Consider the following 26,905-nt stretch of genomic DNA (forward strand, 5'->3'; position numbering starts at 1 on the left):
AAATCTTTGGTCTTGCGACAATATATTTTTCAGTGTACAAAAGTTTTTTGCCAATTATTCGAATTCTCGAAAGTTCTCACCCTAATGCCACTGTGCCTTAATGTAATTCCAATGCATATCTTCATGAACTTTTTATTGGTGATATATACGCATTCATTCGGTCATTATTCTATTTGAATGTGAGTTTGTAGATGGGTCCACGCCGAGTATTCACACAACGCTCATACTGGAAATCTTTTTTTGGCGTGGCAATCGAGTTTAATTAAAATACTGAAGTATACTTGGATCATTTTCTTCCCATAGTCCACTTAAAAGATTTATTACAGGACTTCGCTCATGGCTTTTTACCAGCTCTTCCAAGACCAGCCAGCCAGCCACGAATCCTTTGGCAAATTTACAACATGAGTGTTTTATAGAATGAAAGATTGCGTGTGGGTAGTTTTATACAATGAAGGACAAGCAAAAAACAGTAGGAGTGTTATGGATGTATTGCAATGGCATGAAATCGAAGAGAAATTGTACCTTATACATGTACAAGAAGTCACATCAGAATATCGGGTTTTTGGAGCTATACATACATATGGCTTGATAAGGCCCACTACCAATTACGATGTTTTCAGATAAGAAATATGCCTGTAAACTTCCAACACGATATGGCTGTTGGTTCAATAGTTTGGTTGATTACGATAAACATGCGGACGGACGGATGGATTTAATTAATCGATTCAATATTACACCACCGTTTAGAAAATGTTTACGAAGTCAAGACCAGTGTATCTTCCATCGATAATTTGTTGAACATTTCGAGATAGAAGTTCATTGGTTTAGGTTCGATCATCGTCCTGATCACCCGATTTGGTGGGAAATTTCCATTAATGTTGTGGATTTTTGTAGGAGTTTTTATACCCTAAACCAATCCAGCAAAAAAAGCGTCGCCGGATCCGGAAGTGGTGCACAATTGGCGCAGAAGCAATGAATTTAATAGGTTGGCTGATAAGTCCCCGGTCTGACACTTAGATGACGTCGCTATTAGTAAATGCATTATTTTTATATAGTACCAACCTTCAAATGATTCGTGTCAAAATTTGCCGTCTGTAAGTCAATTAGTTTGTGAGATAGAGCTTCTTTTGTGAAGCAACTTTTGTTATTGTGAAAAAATGGAAAAAAAGGAAATTCGTGTTTTGATAAAATACTGTTTTCTGAAGGGAAAAAATACGGTGGAAGCAAAAAGTTGGCTTGATAATGAGTTTCCCGACTCTGCCCCAGGGAAATCAACAATAATTGATTGGTATGCAAAATGCAAGTGTGGTGAAATGAGCACGGAGGACGGTGAACGCAGTGGACGCCCGAAAGAGGTGGTTACCGACGAAAACATAAAAAAAATCCACAAAATGATTTTGAATGACCGTAAAATGAAGTTGATCGAGATAGCAGAGGTCTTAAAGATATCAAAGCAACGTGTTGGTCATATCATTCATCAATATTTGGATATGCGAAAGCTTTGTGCAAAATGGGTGCCACGCGAGCTCACATTTGACCAAAAACAAGAACGTGTTGATGAGTCTGAGCGGTGTTTGCAGCTGTTAACTCATAATACACCCGAGTTTTTCCGTTGATATGTGACAATGGATGAAACATGGCTCCATCACTACACTCCTGAGTCCAATCGACAGTCGGCTGAGTGGGCAGCGACCGGTGAACCGTCTCCGAAGCGTGGAGAGACTCAAAAGTAATGGCCTCTGTTTTTTGGGATGATCATGGAATAGTTTTTATCGATTATCTTGAGAAGGGAAAAACCATCAACAGTGACTATTATATGGCGTTATTGGAGCGTTTGAAGTTCGAAATCGCGGCAAAACGGCCCCATATGAAGAAGAAAAAAGTGTTGTTCCACCAAGACAACGCACCGTGCCACAAGTCATTGAGAACGATGGCAAAAATTCATGAATTGGGCTTCGAATTGCTTCCCCACCCACCGTATTCTCCAGATCTGGCCCCCAGCGACTTTTTCTTGTTCTCAGACCTAAAAGAATGCTCGCAGGGAAAAAATTTGGCTGCAATGAAGAGGTGATCGCCGAAACTAAGGCCTATTTTGAGGCAAAACCGAAGGATTACTACCAAAATGGTATCAAAAAATTGGAAGGTCGTTATAATCGTTGTATCGCTATTGAAGGGAACTATGTTGAATAATAACAACGAATTTTGACAAAAAAAAAATGTGTTTTTCTTTGTTAGACCGGGAACTTATCAGACACCCTTTTTACATGGGCTTGTCATAGGACGGATGTCCACCATTTCAACAGCCATTGCACTGAATTTGCATCACGTCTTAAGATGTAATGCGAATTCAGTGTTTTGGTTGTGAATTAAGAAATTTTGTAATATTTTTACTAATAAATAATTTAACAATTTTATATGCATTCAAATGCTGTCTGGAACGTTTGACATCAAATATTTTCAAAAATTCGCAGTTTTTCTAGAATGGATTTAGCATTTTATACGGCAAAATTTAAATAATTTGTACCATTAATAAAAAAATAAATATCGCATTAAAAATATGAAAAAAGTGAGTTCTAAAAAAATTGGCCTGTGCAGTTAAAATAAATAAATAAAAATTTAATTTCGCATTAAATATATGAAAAAATTGAGTTCTAAAAAAATTGGCCTGTGCAGTTAAAATAAAGAACATCTTTGGGAGGACATTTTTGGATGTGCTTTAAAAGTTATGCCTTTAGAAGAACTTCCAAATGTTTTTGCTGGGACATAGTGGTCAGGGTATAATAACTTTGATCTGCAAAACAAACAAAAATGTGCCTACCATTTGATACCCAATAAAATATATACCGACCGACTCAGAATCACTTTCTGAGTCGATCTAGCCCTTGGTGTCCGTCCGTCCATGTATTTGTTGTTCGCAGGATTCTGGTCGCAATTATTAACCGATTTTGATGAAATTTGGTATATGAAGTTATTTTCGTACAAGGACGAACGCTATTAAATTTTGAATATTGAAAATCGGATCAAATTCAGATATAGCTCCCATATATACTATGTATCGACCGATTTTCACAAATTTGACCATAAACCCGTATTTATCAACCGACCTTACTCAAATTTGGCCTACTTTAATCTTCTATAGTACTGACTATATGTGCAAAATATCATCCAAATCGGTTCAGATAGCTCCCATATATATATATATATATATATATATATATATATATATATATATATATATATATATATATATATATATATATATATATATATATATATATATATATATATATATATATATATATATATATATATATATATATATATATATATATATATATATATATATATATATATATATATATATATATATATATATATATATATATATATATATATATATATATATATATATATATATATATATATATATATATATATATATATATATATATATATATATATATATATCAAAACTTTGCCCCATATAACCTTATTTTTGACAACAGTGGCCTTATTTAGTAACCGATCTGACTCAAATTTAATACTCTTATATATTAACCCATGGTACTCAAATTTTGAAGTAATGTATCGCCCGATTGTGAAGAATTTGCCCCTAATATCCGACCGATCTTGCTCAAACTCAGCGCAAGGTAATCTCCTGTAATAACAACCAAACCTGCAACATATAATCCAAATCGGTTCAGATTTTGATATAGCTCCCATATATATGCATCGCTCGATTTTTCCCAAATTTGGCCATAATACTCTTATTTATTAACCCAAGTTACTCAAATTTCAAAGCCAATCCTAGTTAGACTTACATGTAGCTTGTACATAAATATGTATACAAAGTTTCACAAATTTGGATTTATTACACATACTAATTAAGCGATTTCATCTTTTTTAAAAACGGACTCAATATTAGAGGCATACTAACATAACTCCATAGCTCCTAATATCAGACATTTCTGTTCAGATTGTGATAAAACTCCCATAAACATGTATCCCTTACTGTTCTTAAATATAGAATTTTGATTTATCTCCCGAATACAGATTATACCCCACAAATGCCTATGTTTACTATTTCTGTAGGGGTGGTTTAGGGTATGATATAGTTGGCCCCGCCCGACTTTCTACTTTACTTCCTTGTTTTCGACGTCGGTTTATATTAAACATAGAGTCGCTGCCACATCTAGCCCAGACCCAAGGACGCGTAAGTTATGGCTTTCGTGATATCCATATGAAGGTATACAAAAGCGATCAGCCAAAGGATTCCGAAACGGACAAGCCTCCGGTAGAGTCAGCAGTGAAAAAATCTCCTAGCGAAGCCGGAGGAGACATAAAACCTGCAGACTATGGCGAAAATCATATGAGGGAAGTTTCTACAGGCTCAAGCCTCACCAAAACTGAACCGCGGATTGTTGCGAGAGTCACCGAGATCTGTGAAGAGGAAGCCCTTGATGACTCAATTGAAGCGGCTGATGTGACGGTGGTTGAAAATTTGGATGGTTCTACGGTTCCTCCAGATAAATCTTCACCATTGTAAGGCCGCTTGTACTGCCTTAAAAGTTCTCCTGATGAAAGGAGACATAGATATAGTTCTTATTCAAGAACCATACATATATAAGAACAAGATCTGTGAATTAAGCACTCCGGGTTTCAAACTTTTGCATAATACCGGTACCGATATAAATCGAGCATGTATAATTGCTAAAAACGAACTAAACTTGTTTCTGCTTCCTTCATTGAGCAATGCAGACACTGTCGTAGCCAGTCTAGAGATATCCACATGCAAATATTGGGTATCTTCGGTCTACATGGGACATGATAGGGAGATGCCACCCTGTACCGTTAAGACCTTAGTTGAGGAGTCACTAAAAACAAAGACAAAACTCATTATGGGATGCGATGCAAATGCACATGATAGTATTTGGGGAAGTAGTGATACTAATGCAAGGGGAGAGTCGCTAATAGAGTTTATTTTGCGTACTAACCTGGTAGTTTGCAATAAGGGAGATGCACCAACCTTCGTCACCAGGAACAGACAAGAGGTTTTGGACGTAACGTTGACCTCTCCGGAACTGAATGATAAGATATCTGAGTGGCAAGTTTTGAGGGAACATAGCTTCTCAGATCATCGCTACATCAGTTTCAGATTGGCTGTTCGTACTTCAAAGACCATATTTCCGCCAAATGTTAAGAAAGCTGATTGGAATAGGTATAGGGAATCGTTTAATTCGATGATACCGGAAATGCCGGAGACAAATATGAGCACTGTGCAAGATATCGAACACGCAGTGGAGCGGATTACTAAGGCCTTCAACATTTCACTGAAAGCTGCTTGCCCTAGAGGAAAGCCAAGGGGAAAAAATCGGCCGCCATGGTGGACTACGGAGTTAAGTAATATGAGGAAATCCTGCAGGAAGCTCTTTAACAAAGCAAAGTCCACAAGAGCTCCGGAGGATTGGGACACTTACAAGATGAATCTGAGAGAATATAAACGAGAACTGAGAAGGTCTCAACAAAACTCTTGGGATGATTACTGTAGCAGTATTGAGAATACGTCAGAGGCTTCCAGTCTACGGAAGGTACTAGCATCCACTAACACCGCTCCAGGTTTCATTAAAACATCGGAGGGAAATTGGACAACGTCCAGTGAGGAGACGTTGGAGGTACTTTTGGACACACACTTCCCTGGAAATCAGACGGTTGAACCATGTTCCGGCGGTGTAACAGAGGCTCAGCGATCATCTCCTATCGAGGAAATTGTGTCGGAATCTAGAATAAAATGGGCTTTAAATAGCTTTGGACCATTCAAATCCCCCGGACCTGATGGAATTACTCCGGCGGAGTTACAGGCAGTTGCTGAAAGAATTATCCCCTGGTTGACGGTGATATATAAACGATGTGTAAACTTAGCATATATTCCAGAAAAGTGGAGGGAAACAAAAGTCGTCTTCATACCTAAAGCAGGAAAAGCCTCTCACTCGAGTGCGAAGGATTTCCGACCAATCAGCTTATCCTCATTCCTACTTAAGACCCTGGAGAGGATGATAGACATGTATCTTAGAACTAGCGTGGATTCAAGTTTGCTCTCGAAACGACAGCATGCATACTCGAAGGGCAGGTCTACTGAGACCGCATTGCATGAACTAGTCAGCTTTATTGAAAGCTCACTATCTGTCAAAGAATACACAATCGTGGCGTTTCTAGACATCGAAGGGGCGTTCAATAATGTCCATCCGAGCTCGATATTAAATGGACTGACAACTCTGAATGTTGATCCAGGTATACTTAGGCTGTTAGACGAACTTCTAATAAAGAGACGTATTTCAGCCACACTAAGGCAAGCAAACATACAAAGGTATGTGAACAGAGGCACTCCCCAAGGAGGAGTTCTATCACCTCTTCTTTGGAATGTTGCTATAAACAACCTTCTGGTTTCCCTAGAAAAAGAAAGGATAAAAGTGGTGGCATACGCAGATGATGTGGCGCTAGCAGTCAGGGGAAAATTCCCATCCACAATCAGAGATATTATACAGAGAGCTCTCCGGATGACTGAGAAATGGGCGAAAGATAATGGTCTTGGTGTAAATCCAGCAAAGACAGAACTAGTCATGTACTGCAAAGATCGTAAAACTCCCACGGTTAGGCCCATTTCCTTAGGGGGTACTGAAATTCCCTTTGGTGAGTGTGCAAAATACCTTGGCGTTATTTTGGACAGGAAGCTGAATTTTAGTCTTAATATTGAAGAGAGGGCGAGAAAAACCACGGTAGCTTTGTACTCGTGCAAAAAGGCAATAGGGAAAAAGTGGGGACTAAAACCAAAAATTGTGCATTGGCTATACACTGCAGTAGTTAGACCTATAATGCTATATGGTATTGTAGTCTGGTGGCCGGCACTTCAGAAACCGACTTGTTTAGATAAAGTTCAGCGTATGGCGAGCTTATGTATCTCAGGCGCATTTAGTAAGACAGGAACAGACTCCCTTAATGTCATGCTACATCTATTGCCTTTAGACATTTTGGCCAAACAGTCAGCTGCAACAACGGCTGTGCGGTTGCGCGAGCTATCGCTGTGGTCCGAAAAAATGTACGGTCATAGTTCGGTCCTCAAAATAATGCCAGATGTGCCTAACGTAGTGGATTATACCCTGGCAAAACCACTTTTCGACAAAAAGTTTGAAACTCTAATTCCCAACAGTGAGGCGTGGTGTACACAGACCCCGGGGAATAAAGAATATATAGATTTCTATACTGATGGATCCAAATTGAATGGACAAGTGGGGTTCGGAGTATATTCTAAAGATCTGGAAATTCGAATAGCGAAAAGATTACCTAATCACTGAAGTGTTTTTCAGGCTGAAATATTAGCAATAAGAGAGGTGGCGAATTGGCTGAGAAGTAATGTTCCAACAAATATTGGCATTAATATATACTCAGACAGTCAACCTGCAATAAAATCCTTGGACTCTGTGTTCCTCAACTCGAAAACGGCCATCGACTGCCGCAAATCTCTCAATGAGATGGCTGAGCAGTACAATATTCACCTAATATGGGTGCCTGGCCATAGGAACATACCGGGGAACTGCGAAGCGGATGAGTTGGCAAGGCTAGGGACTACCTTACATATTCCAGGGGAACTGGAATTTGTTGGTATGCCCCTAGCTACCTGCAAGCTCATGCTGCATGAGAAGGCTGTTAGGATGGCAAATGTTCGATGGGAGAATTGCAAGGGTTGTAACGACACCAAGCAAATATGGCCCCATTTCAACTTAAACCGCACACTAGATATGCTAATGTTCTCGAGACGTCAGATATCACTCCTGATATCTGCTATAACGGGTCGCTGCCTGATAGGCGATTTTGCAAAAACTATTGGCGCGAAGTATAATGACTATTGTATGAGCTGTCATGATGCGGAGGAAAAAGAATCAATTAAACACCTCTTGTGTGAGTGTCCTGCATTTTGTGTAAAGCGCAAGCAACTTTTAGGAGCATATAGCTTCAGATTACTGGCGGATCTGGAAAACGTTAACTTAAGCAGTCTGCTAATGTTTTTGGAACAATCTGGTTGGTTCAACAAAGAAAAATAATCAAGAAGGTTCAGCGGTTAAAACTAGAAGTGCCCATATGTAATAGGTACTTTTAGTTAATGTGGTGTCACAATGGACTGAATAGTCTAAGTGAGCCTGAATCTTAATCGGGCTGCCACTTTAACCTAACCTAACCTAACCTAACCTTTCGACGTCGGTTCAGTATAATCAAGTTAACATGAAATTCCTTTTATTTCCACATTATTAAACAAGTAAATAAAGTTCACCACTGTGGTATCACAATGGACGGGCGGCGACGACTAAACCTAAGAAAACCTAAGTATTTGTGGGATATCATTGATGTAGACTTTTGAGATAAACCGCATTTCTATATTTAAGAACATTAAGAAGTACATGTTTATGGGAGCTCTATCTCAATCTGAACCGATATTAAGGGGAGTATGCCATTAATATTGAGTCCATTATTAAACAAGTGAGTAAAGTCGGGCAGGGCCGACTATATCATACCCAAAACCACCCCTACTTAATTATTAAGCATAAGCATGTGTGGAAGCCACCGTGGTGCAATGGTTAGCATGCCCACTTTTCATACACAGGGTCGTGGGTTCAAACTCAGTTTCGACCAAACACCAAGAAGTTTTTCTGCGGTGGATTATGCCACCTCAGTAATGCTGGAGATATTTCTGAGTGTTTTAAAGCTTGTCTAAGTGGTTTCACTGCAATGTGGATTTGAAAGCTTTCAAAAATCACGTATCACGTAAATCACCAGATACCCAAAAATCACGTACTCACCTTCTCCCACATTAATTTGAAATTAATCGGACTAGATTATATTTTGCTTTACTATGTTAAAAAATCGGACGTTCCCTCCCTCGTAAAACAAATAAGGGATTTTTTGTTCAACTTTTCTTCAAGTTTCAAAATGTCGAGCAAAAAAGAGGTCATCTCACTCCCCTACCAAATTTTGAAAAATAAAGTGACGACCTTCTCTAAATAAAAACTTCAAGGAAATCGGAGAACTTTTTTCCAATTTTCAAAAAGTCGAGCAAGGTGGAGGTCCCCCTTCCCGACCAGATATCAAATAACTGGGTACCCTATTTTCACCACATGATCACCCTCTACGTTCTCTGGAAATCGGTTTAGCCGTTTCCAAGCCTACCTTGAACATATATAGAAGCAAACAAAAATATTCTACATTAATCAGATTTTATACATATAGATTTCTCTTACCGGCAATATTGATCTGATAAATTTCAAACTAATAATATTAAGTCAAAAACCTTAGTGGTTAGCACCCACTTGTTTTATACCCTCCACCATTTGATGGGGGAATATTAACTCTGTCATTCCTTTTGTAACACATCGAAATATTGCTCTAAGACCCAAAAAGTATATATATTCTGGGTCGTGGTGAAATTCTGATTCGATCTAAGCATGTCCGTCCGTCTGTTGGAAACACGCTAACTTCCGAACGAAGCAAGCTATCGACTTGAAACTTGGCACAAGTAGTTGTTATTGATGTAGGTCGGATGGTATGGGACATATCGGTGCACTTTTACCTATAGCCCCCATATAAACGAACCCCCAGATTTGGCTTGCGGAGCCTCTAAGAGAAGCATATTTCATCCGATCCGGCTGAAATTTGGTAAATGGTTTTGGTATATGGCCTCTAACAACCATGCAAAATTAGGTCCACATCGGTCTATAATTATATAGCCCCCATATAAACCGATATCCAGATTTGAACTCTGTAACCTCTTGGAGGAGCAAAATTCATCCGATCCGGTTGAAATTTGGTACATTGTGTTGGTATATGCACCCTCACAAAAAATCGCTTCTGTAACATATACTCCCAAACATATTTTGCTTCAAGCATATACATTTTTGGGTATTGCCCAAACATGTATATGTTTGATCTCTACCAATATATAATATGTTTGAAAGCATATTGGTCTAAACAATATATGTTTGGGTAGTCTAAGTTCCAAACATTTTGTATTTTTGCATCCAAATTCAATAATGTTGTCTTCCAAAAAACAATATGTTATTATGTGACCATATAATATGTTTGGAAGCATTTTGTACCCAAAAATATTATATGCTTAAAAAAAATTCTCCCAAACAATATTGTGCTCAAAATTTTATTTATTTATTTATATATTTACAATCATAATGAATTATGAAAATAAACAGGTAATATAGGTGCTAACAACATAGGTTTTCGACCTGAATGCTCAAAATTTTGTTTCTGTCCAATTGTATATTCCCCGACATCTTTCTCACTTCCACGAGATTTTTTAGTTCTTAGCACCTTTTTCTGTAATACAAACATTGTAGAAGAAATTATTCAATTTTATGATTTTTTTTTATTTTAATTTTACCTTTTGCCGGACGGGGATTCGAACAGCGAACCACACAGTTTGTAAGGATCAAAGAAGTAGCTGATCAATTGCCCAAGGAAAATAAAATGTTAATTTTGTAATAACAAGCAACAACCACCAACTTAATTCAATATCGCTCCCTGTTAAATAGCGCTCCAAGCTACTAAACACATATATGTTTATAGGCTATTTCTAAATTAATATATGTTTGCATTCAAGCATATTATATTTACAAACATTTTATGTCCCAAACATAATATGTTCTAACATATTAACATATATGTCCCAAAAATGTTATGCTAGTTTATGAACATTATATGCTTGCACTCAAAAATATTGTGTTTAAAAATTTGTGTTCCAAACATATAATATTTATAGCCAAACATATGAAAAACAGTCTTTTTCAACCGTGTGGTCTCTAACAACCATGCAAAAATTGGTCCACATCGATCCATAATTATATATAGCCCCCATATAAACCAACCCCCAGATTTGGTTTGCGGAGCCTCTTAGAGAAGAAAATTTCATCCAATCCGGTTGAAATTTTGTTCGTGGTGTTAGTATATAGTCTCTAACAACCATGCAAACATTGGTTCATATCGGTTCATAATTATATAGCCCCCATATAAACCGATCCCCAGATTTGAACTCTGTAGCCTCTTGGAGGAGCAAAATTCATCCGATCCTGTTGAAATTTAGTACGTGGTGTTAGTATATGGTCTTGGTCGATATCGGTCCATAATCATATATAGCTCCCATATAAACCGATCCCCAGATTTGGTTTTGCAGCCTCTTGAGGAGCAAATTTCATCCGATTAAGCTGAAATTTGGTACATTGTGCTAAGTATATGGCCTTTAACAACCATGCCTAATTAGGTCCATATCGTCTATAGTTATATATAGCCCACAGATAAACCGAAGACGATGTTAAGTAGTTTTATGATACCTTGCCATCGGAAAGTATTTCCACAACCCAAGTAATTCGGTTGTGGATGACAATCTTTAGTAGAAGTTTCTACGCAATCCATGGTGGAGGGTACATAAGATTCGGCCTGGCCGAACTTATGGCCGTATATACTTGTTTTATACACTCTTAGAAAAATATGTTTTTCATATGTTCCGATATAAACAAAATGTGTTTCGGGTACAATTTTAAAACACAATATATTTAAGTGCAAACATGTAATGTTCCTAAACTAACACTAAATGTTTGGGACATCTATTTTAATATGTTAGAATATATTATGTTTGGGGCATGAATGTTTCATAAAAATCATATGTGTGAATGCAAACATATATAAATTTACAAATTTCGACTAAACATACATATGTTGTGATATTTTATTCAAAGCGACAGAGAGAGTATAGAGCAAGAAATAGAGATGGGAACCGGGAGAGTTGACAAAATATATCAACATAACACAGCGAAAGAATGTTGTATGTTGTTTCGGAAAACTGTTTTATGATAAGGCCAAAAATGTGATATGCTTAAGTCTAAATATTATTTAATTTGAATAAAGAGAATGGACATTCGGAACCAAGAGAATAGACATTTGAAAAACAAACAGCATATGTTTTCGCCTTGAGAGCAGCATTTTATGTATGTGTGGACATGTGTTTTGTTTATCATTTTGGCATTATGGGCACAATTTTTTTCTTGGTTCGTTAAAAGAAATCAGGGGTCTTCATAAAAATAACGAAAGGGCACTATACTCTTTTTAGAGTTGGGATAGTAAAATAAAATAAGGAGGAAATAGTGAAAAATTACACAGTAAAATATATAAAAACAAAGTTTAGTTCCTCTTTATTAATAAGTAGTCCACGAGGAGTTGACGGACACCTTCAAATATAAAAGCGGGCATTAAGTTCGAGTTTTGCAGCTAAAACAATTTAAAAAGTTTATTTTCTTTAAAATGAATTATTAACGAAAAATAAAAGGCATTTTAGAGCGATGGTGTTAAATGCTAGTAAAAAATAGTTCACGCCTAAATAAATTTATGTTTATATTATAAAATTACTTATGTATGTTTATACTCGACTCCACGTTCTTCTTTTGTTAGAGTTTTCGAATACCAAATTTTAAAGTTTTGTACCAAAAACAGTTTTTTGTTACAAAATTGTTATTTTTGCTTTAAAAGAATAATATTTTATCCAAAAATCAGTCAATTTCGTTTATATCAAGCACTGTTACTGACTATAAATCTTTAATAACCCACATTTCAAAGTTTTAAAGTTAAATTAAAAAAAAGTGTTCGGTCGGAGCAGGAATTGAACCCACGACCCTTTGCATGCAAGGCAGACATGCTAACCACTGCTCCACGTGGCAAACAAATGTATGTTTCTGTTAAATAATGGGCTCGTGGGCGCTGCAAACTATGCTATATAAATGTAACTTATAACGATAATTATTTGCTGGTGACTATAACAGTTACGTAGCCCAGTGGATAGTGTGTTGGCTTACAAACTGTATGGTCCTCGGTTCGATTCTCCGTGCAGACGGGAGGTAAAATTTAAAATGTTTATAAAATTAAATAATTTATTCAACATTATTTGTAGTACAGAAAAAGGTGCCAAAAACTAAACAATTTCGTGGAAGTGAAAATTACGAGTATGTTAGGGAATGAGCACAATTGTGTTTGGGAAAATTTTTCCAAGCATATAATATTTTTGGGCTCAAAATGCTTCCAAACATATAATATGTTCACATAAAACAAACATATTAATGTTTCGGCAGTATCCAATAATATATATGCTTCCTGCAAAATATGTTTGGAACATATGTTAAAGAAGCGATTTTTTTTTGAGGGTGTATTTATTTTCATAATTTATTATGATTGTAAATCTTGTAATAAATAAATAACTAATAAATTTCTCCTTTGCATTTGCTTTGTATTATATCATGTTATTTCCCCATGCAAATTGATAAAAATCTAATTAATATTTGTACATTTCTTTTTTAGGATTGAAGTAGACGATACAATTACCAAACCTCTTAACCTGGCCAACTCGGCTGTATTGAGAGCTGTTGAGGAAGAGGAACAGGAAATGAAAAATGGTAAGAGCTTAAAATTTCCAAGAAATTCAAATCATGTTTTCAACGCTAAAATGTCAATATGTTTTCGCCCAATGTTATTCCAAGTGCCGTAAGTTGTTCATGTTAAATGTGTTACCTGAAGAAAAGAACTCATGACTATTTGATTTAACTTTATTCTGTTATATGAAATGTTTAATTCTATGGATACTTTCACATTCTAAGAATTCTATTTAAACCAACCACTAACACTTTATAGGAAAATTATTTTTTTGAAGGTCTTTTGTGACATGAGGAAAAGTATCAGTTATGGGAGAAATCTCAAGCAAATTGGATCTAGAATTAAAATCCCCGAATACATTACATCCCTCTGTCTGTGAAGTGCCGATATTACTCAAAATGTCATACATATATTTCTGGATCTGAACTAGGGTTGATTAAAATTTTCAGAAATGATCGAATATTGTTCATCTTATAACTTCATCCAACACTGAAAAACCAAAGAAGCGGAAAATTGAGATAAAGAAATTAAGTTTTGTATATTTGATTCTACGAAACAAATTTTAATTTGTTCGCTTTTTCAGCTTCATTTGCTATAAAAGTCTTGTGTTAACGACAACTTAAATTTCCAAATTCAGGCTCGATTTCTAGTAGAAATTTTGTGAAAATCGTCTTTAAAATAAAGTGCTGAAACACATGATCATATTTTGCAATGCTTTTTAGCTTTATAGTAAAGATACAAAAATACAACAATTTTAAAGGCAATTTCATTAATTTTAAAGATTTTTTCAGAATTATTTAAAGCAAGTTGACTTTAATAAAACAAATTTTTCTTTCATGTGAAGATACCCATTTTTCAGTCGAACCAGTAACCCACCAGGGTGGGCTCCTGAGTCGATATAGCCATGTCCGTCTGTCCGTGAACACATTTTTGTAATCAAAGTCTAAGTCGCAGTTTTAGTCCAATCGACTTAAAATTTGGCACAAGTATGTGTTTTGGCTCAGAATAGAACCCTATTTCTTTTGGAAGAAATCGGTTCAGATTTAGATATAGCTCCCATATATATATTTCGCCCGATATGGTCTTAAAGCGCCCCAGAAGCCAGAGCTTTACCCTAATTTGCTTAAAATTTTGCACAAGAAGAAAATTAGTACTATGGTCAAGTGTGCCAAATTTTATTGAAATCGGTTCAGATTTAGATATAGCTCCCATGTATATCTTTCGGCCGATATGGACTACTACGGTCCCAGAAGGCAGAGTTTTACCCCAATTTGGTTGAAATTTTGCACTGGAAGTACAATTTGTAGTGTAGTCGAGTGTGTCAAATTTTATTGTAATCGGTTCAGATTTAGATATAGCTCCCATATATATCGTTCGCCAGGTTTACACTCATATGGCCATAGTGGCCAATCTTTTACTCCGATTTAATTGCACTTTTGCACAGGGAGTAGAATTAGCATTGTAGCTATACGTGCCAAATTTGGTTGAAATCGGTTCAGATTTAGATATAGCTCCCATATATAGCTTTCGCCCGATTTACACTCATATGACCACAGAGGCCAGTTTTTGCTCCGCTTTAGTTGAAATTTTGCACAGGAAGTAGAATTAGCATTATAGCTGTGCGTTCCAAATTTGGTTGAAATCGGTTCAGATTTAGATATAGCTCCCATATATATCGTTCGCCAGGTTTACACTCATATGGCCATAGTGGCCAATCTTTTACTCCGATTTAATTGCACTTTTGAACAGGGAGTAGAATTAGCATTGTAGCTATACGTGCCAAATTTGGTTGAAATCGGTTCAGATTTAGATATAGCTCCCATATATAGCTTTCGCCCGATTTACACTCATATGACCACAGAGGCCAGTTTTTGCTCCGCTTTAGTTGAAATTTTGCACAGGAAGTAGAATTAGCATTATAGCTATGCGTTCCAAATTTGGTTGAAATCGGTTCAGATTTAGATATAGCTCCCATATATATGTTTTTCTGATTTCGAAAAAAATGGTCAAAATACCAACATTTTCCTTGTAAAATCGCCACTGCTTAGTCGAAAACATTGTGTTCCACCCTAGTGCATTAGCCGACTTAAATGTTGAGTCTATAGATTTTGTAGAAGTCTATCAAATTCTGTCCAGATCGAGTGATATTTAAATGTATGTATTTGGGACAAACCTTTATATATAGCCCCAACACATTTGACGGATGTAATATGGTATCGAAAATTTAGATCTAACATACAGAGTGGTGCAGGGTATAATATAGTCGGCCCCGCCCGACTTTAGACTTTCCTTACTTGTTTTTTTTTTGTTTTTTGAGGGTGTGGTCACAACCTAAAATGTTATGACCTTTCTGAAAAAACTTTTTTCGTCGGCGACAAAAGGATGCCACTTGAGAAAAGAAAATATAAAATTAACTTTATTTATTTATTAATTAAGTCCTTGTTTATTTGTATTTATAATGTCGTGCAAACAAACATCATATATTTTTATACCCTGCGACACACTGTGGAACAGGGTATTATAAGTTAGTGCATATGTTTGTAACACCCTGAAGGAGACGAGATAGACACATGGTGTCTTTGGCAATAATGCTCAGGGTGGGTCCCTGATTCGATATAACCATGTCCGTCCGTCTGTCTGTGAACACATTTTTGTGATCAAAGTCTAGGTCGCAATTTAAGTCCAATTGTCTTCAAATATGGCACATGTTCCTAATTTGGGTCAGAATAGAACCCTATTGATTTTGGAAGAAATCGGTTCAGATTTAGATATAGCTCCCATATATATCTTTCGCCCGATATGCACTAATATCGACCCAGCAGCCCGAGTTTTATACCGATTTGCTTCACATTTTGTACAAACATAACACTTAGTCGTATAGTCAAGTGTGCAAAAATTTCATTGAAATCGGTTTAGATTTAGATATAGCTCCCATATATATCTTTCGCCCGATATGCACTTATATGGCCCCAGAAGCCAGATTTTTGGCCGAATTTGGTTGAAATTTTGCACTAGGAGTACAATTAGTAGTATAGTCAAGTGTGCAAAATTTGATTGAAATCGGTTCAGATTTAGATATAGCTCCAATATATATCTTTCGCCCGATATGCACTAATATCGACCCAGCAGCCAGAGTTTTATACCGATTTGCTTCACATTTTGTACAAACATAACACTTAGTCGTATAGTCAAGTGTGAAAAATTTCATTGAAATCGGTTCAGATTTAGATATAGCTTCCATATATATTTTTCGCCCGATATGGACTTATATGGCCTCAGAAGCCAGAGTTTTGGCCCAATTTGGTTGAAATTTTGCACTAGGAGTACAATTAGTAATATAGTCATGTGTGCCAAATTTGATTGAAATCGGTTCAGATTTAGATATAGCTCCCATATATATGTTTTTCTGATTTCGACAAAAATGGTCAAAATACCAACATTTTCCTTGTTAAATCGCCACTGCTTAGTCGAAAAGTTGTAAAAATGACTCTAATTTTCCTAAACTTCTAATACATATATATCGAACGATAAATCATAAATAAACTTTTACCAAGTTTCCTTAAAATTGCTTCAGATTTAAATGTTTCCCATATTTTTTATTAACATTGTGTTCCACCCTAGTGAATTAGCCGACTTAAATTTTGTGTCTATAGATTTTGTAAAAGTCTATCAAATTCTGTCCAAATCGAGTGATATTTAAATGTATGTATTTGGAACAAACCTTTATATATAGCACCCAACACATTTGACGGATGTGATATGGTATCGAAAATTTAGATCTACAAAGTGGTGCAGGGTATGATATAGTCGGCTCCGCCCGACTTTCGACTTTCCTTACTTGTTTTTTACTAAAATTGTGTTCCACCCTAGTGCATTAGCCAACTTAAATTTTGAGTCTATAGATTTTGTAGAAGTCTATCAAATTCTGTCCACATCGAGTGATATTTAAATGTATGTATTTGGGACACATTTGGCGGATGTGATATGGTATCGAAAATTTAGATCTACAAAGTGGTGCAGGGTATAATATAGTTGGCCCCGCTCGACTTTGTTATATACTATATTTTGGTTCACTTTCAATAATAAGGAATCACTTCGTTTTTACGTCGTGCCCATCAAATGTACAAACGCAGATATCATGTAATTGCAAATACAAATAAATTATCAATATAGAAAAATGCAGAAAAACGGGTATATGTTTTCTTCCCTTCTTTTGTGCTTACATCCCTTCTTTTGTGCTTACATAAAACCACTTGTGAATAAATAAATTTACACAAAACACAGTAATTCCGTATTCTCCGTCACTTTGGTGTTTTTTTTTTATAATAATCTAGTTCAAAAGTTCATTTATTTACATTCAGAAGTACTCATTTCAATACCGGTGTTTTCGTAAACTTCATTTTCTAAATTACTATTCAAGTATAATTTGCACAGTTTTCTTGACCCTTGCAAAATAAAAAAAAATACTTTTAACGTTGTTTTTTGCATATACACCGAAAAAAGTGAACTGTTTTATAGGAAGAATGAACTACCACGCACGTAAATTGAACTAAATTTTACTCCACATTTTGAAATTTCCACAAAGCGTTGTTAAAACCAGGAAATTTTAATGCCCTGTTTTACTTTTTAACTGCAGTGCACGAAATTACATCATCTCATAGAAGAAAAAATTAACTAAAAGTAAAGAAGAATATCATTGGCGCCAAATCATGACCATTTTAACTATACAGTAGTTCATTCTTACTATTTTTTGGAATCGTACGAAATTTTTCATTTGTGTTAGTTCATATTGAACTTATGTGTACGGTCATTGAACTTTATACTCACGTTTGGTTCATAAAATTCTTGAGATATACTTAAAAAAAGTAAGATTTCATTAAGCTTTGTTCGATAAAAATAATAAAATTTAACTACAAGCAAATAATTTTTTTCCAATAAAAATAAGTTAAATTTAGCGTTAGTTTATTTAGCGTTATGGAAATTTTTTTCTGTGTACCCATGTGTGTGAATCTAAAATAATATCATGAGTTGTGAAAGTTTGCAAGATCCTAATTACATACAAGTATGTGGAAATTAGTCCTGTTCTTTTGGTGCAAGTGTGTGAAATAAGGCGAAACTTAATTAGTGACACTCCAAGCACCAATGTGAATATCTTAGCAAAATGTTTAATTAAATATTCTTGGTTTTTTGTGTTCCTGAAAATAAAAGTAAATTACAAAACATTGAGAGAATGACACAAAACAATTTCTTTAATTGCATAAGGGAAATGTACATTGGCAGAACATATATTGAGACAATTTAAGCCCACACTAGAATGGTTTCATCTCTCCTGGTTATAAATAAAATATTGGAGGACCAAAATTGTTTTAAAATTCTACTATTTAATGCAGTGCGACACCTTTATATGCTAAAGTTATGAAAACAAAAAATATATATATTTACAAAATTCGCATTATGTTTGTTCATTTGTTTGTTTGTATGTTCCGGGTAAGGTGAAAATAGGCATATATATCTGACGTCCGATTTACAGTCATAGATCAAAATTTTCCTTCGATTTACTTAAAATTGTGCACAGGGATTGGAAAAACCATTTTTAGTATACATGCCAAATTTAGTTGACATTGGTTCAGATTTAGATATAGCTATCATATATATCTTTTGTCCGATATACGCATTTAAATGGCCGCAGTGGTCAAAATTTCACTCCGATTTACTTGAAGTTTTGCACACATGCCAAATTTGGTCAGAAACGGTCTAGATTTACAATTAGACAAAGCCTCCATTTATATGTTCTTGCGGTTTTAGCAAATATGGCCGCATTTTGGCCACGATCCTTGTAAAATCAACACTGTTAAGTCGAAAACTTGCAAAAATTATTCAAATTTATCTATACTCTAATTCGTATATATTTTATCTAATTCATAAATGTAGATTTGCGAAATTTTATGCAATTTAAATATTTCCAATATTTGTTTACTACACTCAGAAAATTGAACGTCGTAACTACAAGTAAATTCCATAATATTGAGTAGTTCAAAATTTTACTCACAGTTAGTTAAATTTAACTATTGATGAACAAAAATAACTCAATGGAAGTAAATTGAACTTACGGCCATTAACAGCAAAATGGTTAAGAACTCCCAATGAGTTCGTAAATGGACTGAAGCAAATATAATAATAGGGAATACGTATTTTCTCGAACGTACGAAGATGTTTCTCAGCGTTATTGAACTTTTACTGTGCAATATTACGAAGTCTAGTTGGACACGAAATTTCCATTTTTATTATAAATAAACTAACGACGCATGTCAATACTAACTACCATTAAGTGAATCTATTTCTAGACAATAGTTCGTCTCCGAAACATGTGCTCGTGTGGTGTTTCTAAAAATAGACACCCTTGAGTGTATGTGTTAATGAATACATGCAGCAAAGCAAGAAAAGAATAAACAAAGTCACATTTGGTTGTTGATGAGTATAAGAGCTAAGTGGCCCAGTGGATAGTGTGTTTAGTTAGAAAACTGATGGTACGTTGTTCGATCCTCCGTCCGGACAAAAGGTAAAATTTTATAAAATGATAAAAATAAAATCTAATAAATGATTCTAAAGGATTTGTACTACAAAAGAGTTATGCTATGGTCACACTTGGCAAATATTTGACAGAAATCAAAAAAGAATCCGTCGCCACAGCCAAGGCAGTAGACAGTTTGAGCTCATATTGGATATATATCATCAGTGAAGGAATATTTTCCAAAAACCGTATCCAGATATTTGGAAAATGGTTCTGGAAAAATGTTTGACCCTCATTTTGGTCAAATATTTGCCTAGTGTGACCGTAGCCTAAGTGGTTTGTACTAAATATAATATGACATGTAAAAATGGGGATCCTCCCCCTTGAGGTCTCCTTGCTCCAAGTCACCAAATGGTCTAGGAAATCCAGAACATTAATTTTTTTAGTTTTTAAAAAATGTATTATTTAGTTAATTTTTTACTTCTGAACAGTTAAGTTTGAACTTGACAAAAGTTAAATCAAATTACTAACCTATAGGAAAATGTTGAACTTACTATGGGTACATGCTTCTTTAGCGACATACGAAGTTCAATATTAACACTGGTTAGTTAAAAATAACTCGCTAATGGGTTCACTCTTCTCTGAGTGTAACATTGTGTCCATCCAGGTCATTAACCAATTTAAATTTTGAGTCTAGACATTTTGTGAAAGTTTAAAAAAATTTTTCCAAATTGGTGCATATTTAAATACTCGTACTTGTATATGGGAATATAAACCTTTATATAGCTCCTAACAAATTTAAAGGTGTTACCCCCATTTTCATGTAGCTCCGTTAGTGTCCCGTCCGTACTTGTATATGGGAATATAAACCTTTATATAGCTCCTAACAAATTTAAAGGTGTTACCCCCATTTTCATGTAGCTCCGTTAGTGTCCCGTTAGCTAACGAACTTTTAAACTGTGCTATGGACATATCTGTCATCTTGCCTATATATTCCATATTGCAGATAGAAGCTTAACTGCTGAAAATTTTTCTGTTATAATTAACCGGAGAGAAGATATTTCAATTTTATTATCTGTTAACTGGCAGTAAAACCCTAACGGAGCTACATGAAAATAGGCGTTAAGATGGTATCAAAAATGTTGGTATAAATAGTGGTGACGGGTATAATATAGTAGGCCCGCCCGACTTTAGCTTTCCTTACTTGTTTTTATACCCTGCGCCACACTGTGGAATTATAAGTTAATGCCTATGTTTGCAACACCCAGAAGTAGACGGGATAGACATATGGTGTCTTTGGCAATATTGATCAGGGCCGGCCCCTGAGTCGATCTAGCCATGTCCGTGTGGCTGTGAACACATTTTTGTAATTAAAGTCTAGGTCGCAATTTTAGCCCAATCGACTTCAAATTTGGCACAAGTATATATTTTGGGTCAGAATAGAACCCTATTGATTTTGGAAGAAATCGGTTCAGATTTAGATATAATTCAGTTTTAGATATATGGCCCCAGAAGCCTTAATTTGCTTTAAATTGTGCACAGGAAGTAGAATTAATATTGTAGCTATGCATATAAAATTTGTTTGAAATCGGTTCAGATTTAGATATAGCTCCCACATATATCTATCGGCCGAGTTTCACTCATATGACCACAGAAGTCAAAGTTGTAATCCGATTTACATGAAATTTTGCACAGGGAGTAGAATTAACATCAAAACTACCAAACTTGGTTGAAATCGCTTCAGATTAAGATATAGCTCCCATATGGTTTTCTAATTTAGGAACAAATGGACAAAATACCAACATTTTCCTTGTAAAATCGCCACTGCTAAGTCGAAACCTTGTAAGAATGACTTAAATTTTTCTATACATCTAATACACATTTATCGACCGATAAATCATAAATGAGCTTTTGCGAAGTTGCCTAAAAATTGTTTCAGATTTAAATGTTTCCCATATTTATACCCTGCGCCACACTGTGTAACAGGGTATTATAAGTTAGTGCATATGTTTGCAACACCCAGAAGGAGAAGTGATAGACACATGGTGTCTTTGGCAAAAATGCTCAGGGTGGGCTCCTGAGTCGTCTGTCTGTGAACACATTTTTGTGATCAAAGTCTAGGTCGCAGTTTTAGTCCAATCGACTTCAAATTTGGCACAAGTATGTGTTTTGCCTCAGAATAGAACCCTTTTTTTGGAAGAAATTTTAGAAGAAATCGATTCAGATTTAGATATAGCTCCCATATATATCTTTCGCCCGATATGGACTTATATTGCCCAGAAGGCAGAGTTTTACCCTAATTTGCTTAAATTTTTGCACAAGAAGAACAATTCGTACTATAGTCAAGTGTACACGCAGAAAAGGAATATGATCACCTCAAACATGTTTCAAGAGCAAAATGTTATTTTTGTATGGTGACCATGTAACATGTTTGTAACTAAAATGTTATTTTCTCGTCAAAAATAACCTGCTTGCCGAAATCAGATACATGATTTCAGAGAAAATAACATGGTTGCGAAAACCATGTTACATGGTCACCACCCAAAAATAACATTTTGCTCTTAAAATATGTTTGAGGTGATCATATTCCTTTTCTGGGTGTACCAAATTTTATTGAAATCGATTCAGATTTAGATATAGCTCCCAATATATCTTTCGCCCGATATGGACTAATATGGTCCCAGAAGCCAGAGTTTTACGCCAATTTGATTGAAATTTTGCACCAAGAGTACAATTGGTAGTGTAGTCAAGTGTACCAAATTTTATTGAAATCGGTTCAGATTTAGATATTGCTCCCCAATATATCGTTCGCCCGATTTACATTCATATGACCACAGTGGCCAATCTTTTACTCCGATTTACTTGAAATTTTGCACAGGAAGTAGAATTCCAACTGTCTGTGCCAAATTTGGTTGAAATCGGTTCAGATTTCGATATAGCTTCCATATATATGTTTTTCCGATTTGGGCAAAAATGACCAAAATATATGCTTATAACTTTGTCATTTTTCGGTCGTTTTTCTTCTAGTTGGTCTTATTACTTACGTTAGAGTATCGTCTATACGACCATGAATGGTTTATACTTTTGTGGCTTTGAAGGTCCATTGTAAAATACGATTTTTTTTTAAGTTTGATTTTTCGCATTGATATTTTTTGAACCACTTAACTTATCACAGATCCAATTACACACGATTATTCATCATCTTATTACCTTTCATTTATATAACGTTATAATCGGACTCGGACAACAACGTTCTAACTCGAGATATATTGTGTTTAGTGAAAAAAGAGCGAAAATTTAAAATAACGGGATATCTCAAAAACTGTTCCATAAAAAAATTAATTCAGAAAAATTCTTTAAAATTAATGAAATAGTCTTTATATGTGTTGTCTATTTGCATCTTGACTACAAAGCAAAAAATCGTTCAAATATAGGACATGTTTTTCAAAACTTTATTTTAAAGAAGTTTTTTACTTCAAACATAGCATAATTTCTACTGGAAGCCGAGTCCTAATTTGGAAAATAAAGTTGCCGTTAACTCGTTTTTAAAGGACTTTGATAGACGAGAATTGTGTCTTAAAAGTATCCTTACTTGTATTCTCCGCTTCTTTGGCTCGGAATCAATACCATATTTTTTAAAGTAAAGACAAAATCTTTGGAACCGAGTATGCTTTTTTTTCAGTGTAGAATGGTGATGGTGGTATAATAAGTTTGTCATTCCATTTGTAACACATTGAAATATCCATTTCCGATTATATAGAAGAAGAAAATGCTAAGACTATATAACCATGTCCGTCTGTCGGTCTGTTGTAATCATGCTTCAGCATTCAATAATGATGCCATCGTCCTGATATTTGGCACATATTCGTTTTTTGTGTGTCCGCAAATCATATTCGAAGATAGGCTATATCGGTCCACGTATTCATATACATAGGCCTCATATAGGCAAAGCAATGTTTATCTAATTTGCCCGAAATTCAAAATCTAGAAGTATTTTAGATTTACAAATTGGTGAATTTACGGGTCCATGGTTCGATATAGCCCCCACATTGAAAAAAATATTGTCGTGAGGTCAAAGATTTCGTGACTTTAATATACGAATGCAAATTTTGCTTAGCACAGAAGACGTATTTCTCTAATATAAAGTTTTTTTTTCCTTGTCCAAAAGTCGATACATTTTTCAATGAAGTCGTGTTGTCCTTATAATTAAGTGATTTGACTTAAAAAAAGGGTATCATAATATGAAAGAATAAATGTTTGGGCTAAGGTCAACTTGACTTTAATAATTCAGAAAAATTCTTTAGATTTAATGAAATTGTCTTTATATGTGTTGTCTTTTTGCATCTTGACTACAAAGCAAAAAATCGTTCAAATATAGGACATGTTTTTCAACACTTTATTTTAGAGACGTTTTTTACTTGAAACTTAGCATAATTTCTACCGGAGGTCTAGTCTGAATTTGGAAAATAAAGTTGTCGTTAACTCGTTTTTAAAGGACTTTGATAGTAAATTTGCTTCCTAGAAGCTAGAACACAAACCCCAAATTTAAAAGAGAATTATGTCCTAAAAGTATCCTTACTTGTATTCTCCGCTTCTTTGGCACGGAATCAATACCAAAATTGTTAAAGTAAAGACAAAATCTTTGTAACCGGGCATGCTTTTTTTTCAGTGAAAGTGTGAGCAAAAATACAAAAAAGAACCCGAAAAATTATCAGCTATAAATTTTGTATAAATGTCCATTTACTAGAAACATACAGTAGAAAAATTGTCTCAAATTTTCATATTTTTCGTTTATTGTTAAAGAAGTTTATAAAAATGTATTTTAGTGCTTACCAATATGGAAAATATTTATAGCTTATTTAGAATAAAGCCTCTAATTTAAAATAACACCGAGAAATAAATCAAAACTAAGTGGGAAAAAAGAGTTTGATGTCTTTTTTGAATGTCCTTATAAGTGGTCATCGGTAGTGATAGGGTTAAGATTGTTGTATTCTTGTAATATCTTTGAAATAATTGAGGGATATCTGGGTATTCTCTTTGTTTTGGTAATCAGTCGAGTTAATTTTTGATTGGGGTCATTAGAGTCTCAGAGAAGTGTACATGACAATTTAGCTAATGCTATTTTGAGTTGAGTCTCTATAGATGGTATATTCGTCTCGATGTAAATGTTACTTAAGGGTGTTGTGCGAAACGCTCCCAAACATTTGACTCAAAGCTGAATTCAAAAGAGTTTGTTTTGAGGATTGAGAACAAAAGCCGTAGAAAGGTAACGTATATCATATCCTTGATACACTAATTTTAATTTTATAGGACCTATATTTATAGCCGAAAGGCCAAAATCTTTGGATCCAAGTGTAAACTTTTTTCTTGTTTTGCGTGCTGAGATTCTATTCTGCACTTTAATAAATTAAATACTCAATTTCATCTATCAGCGACCCTTGCACAACTCACTCTACATCGAAGCTTGCAATACGCTCAATTTATATTGCTTTATGTGTGTGTATGGAATTCTTAATAAAAAAAGGGAAACCCAAGCATCCACACATACAGATGGATGCATTGTATCCCTTCAAATATTCTCGATTGTAGTCAGCGTTAACAATTTAGCGTGTTTTACTTGATACATAGAATAATTTCTACTCGAGTCTGAATTTGGAAATGTATGTTGTCGTTAGCACCCCAGCCAAAAAATTTGGAAGTTCTTCCAAAGGCACAACTTTAAAAGCACTTCCAGAAGATGCACTCCCAATGATGTTCTTTATTTTAACTACCCAATTTCAATTTTTTATAACTTGTTTTTTTTCGTACTTTTAATAGGTAATTTTAACTTTTTATACCCTCCATCATAGGATGGGGGTATATTAACTTTGTCATTCCGTTTGTAACACATCAAAATATTGCTCTAAGACCCCATAAAGTATATATATTCTGGGTCGTGGTGAAATTCTGAGTCGATCTAAGCATGTCCGTCCGTCCGTCTGTTGAAATCACGCTAACTTCCGAACGAAACAAGCTATCGACTTGAAACTTGGCACAAGTAGTTGTTATCGATGTAGGTCGGATGGTATTGAAAATGGGCCATATCGGTCCACTTTTACGTATAGCCCCCATATAAAGGGACCCTCAGATTTGGCTTGTGGAGCCTCTAATAGAAGCATATTTCATCCGATCGGGCTGAAATTTGGTATATGGTGTTGGTATATGGTCTCTAATAACCATGCAAAAATTGGTCCACATCGGTCCATAATTATATATAGCCCCCATATAAACCGATCCCCAGATTTGGCTTGTGGAGCCTCTAAGAGAAGCATATTTCATCCGATCCGGCTGAAATTTGGTACATGGTGTTGGTAGATGGTCTCTAACAATCATGCGAAAATTTGTCCACATCGGTCCATAATTATATATAGCCCCCATATAAACCGATCCCCAGATTTGGCTTGTGGAGCCTCTAAGAGAAGCATATTTCATCCGATCCAGCTGAAATTTGGTACATGGTGTTGGTAGATGGTCTCTAACAATCGTGCAAAAATTGGTCCACATCGGTCCATAATTATATATAGCCCCCATATAAACCGATCCCCAGATTTGGCTTGAGGAGCCTCAAAGAGAAGCAAATTTCATCCGATCCGGCTGAAATTTGGTACATGATGTTGATATATGGTCTCTAACAACCATGTAAAAATTGGTCCACATCGGTCCATAATTATATATAGACCCCATATAAACCGATCTCCAGATTTGGCTTGCGAAGCCTCAAAGAGAAGCAAATTGCATCCGATCCGGCTGAAATTTGGTACATGATGTTGGTATATGGTCTCTAAGAACCATTCAAAAATTGGTCCACATCGGTCCATAATTATATATGGACCCCATATAAACCGATCTCCTGATTTGGTTTGTGAAGCCTCAAAGAGAAGCAAA

General features: G+C 35.3%; 1 protein-coding gene across 6 annotated transcripts in view; it reads left to right on the plus strand.

The window, feature by feature from the left end:
* LOC142236755 (uncharacterized) overlaps positions 1 to 26,905 on the plus strand; it is an 825,257-nt gene that overhangs the window by 446,701 nt on the left and 351,651 nt on the right. For all 6 annotated transcript variants that reach the window (XM_075308030.1, XM_075308025.1, XM_075308026.1 and 3 more), the window contains one exon: positions 13,399 to 13,493. In XM_075308030.1, the coding sequence (XP_075164145.1) occupies positions 13,399 to 13,493 (95 nt within the window). The remainder of the gene's footprint in view (positions 1 to 13,398; positions 13,494 to 26,905) is intronic.

This window comes from Haematobia irritans, chromosome 4 (assembly GCF_050003625.1).
Source record: "Haematobia irritans isolate KBUSLIRL chromosome 4, ASM5000362v1, whole genome shotgun sequence".
Lineage (NCBI taxonomy): Eukaryota > Metazoa > Arthropoda > Insecta > Diptera > Muscidae > Haematobia > Haematobia irritans.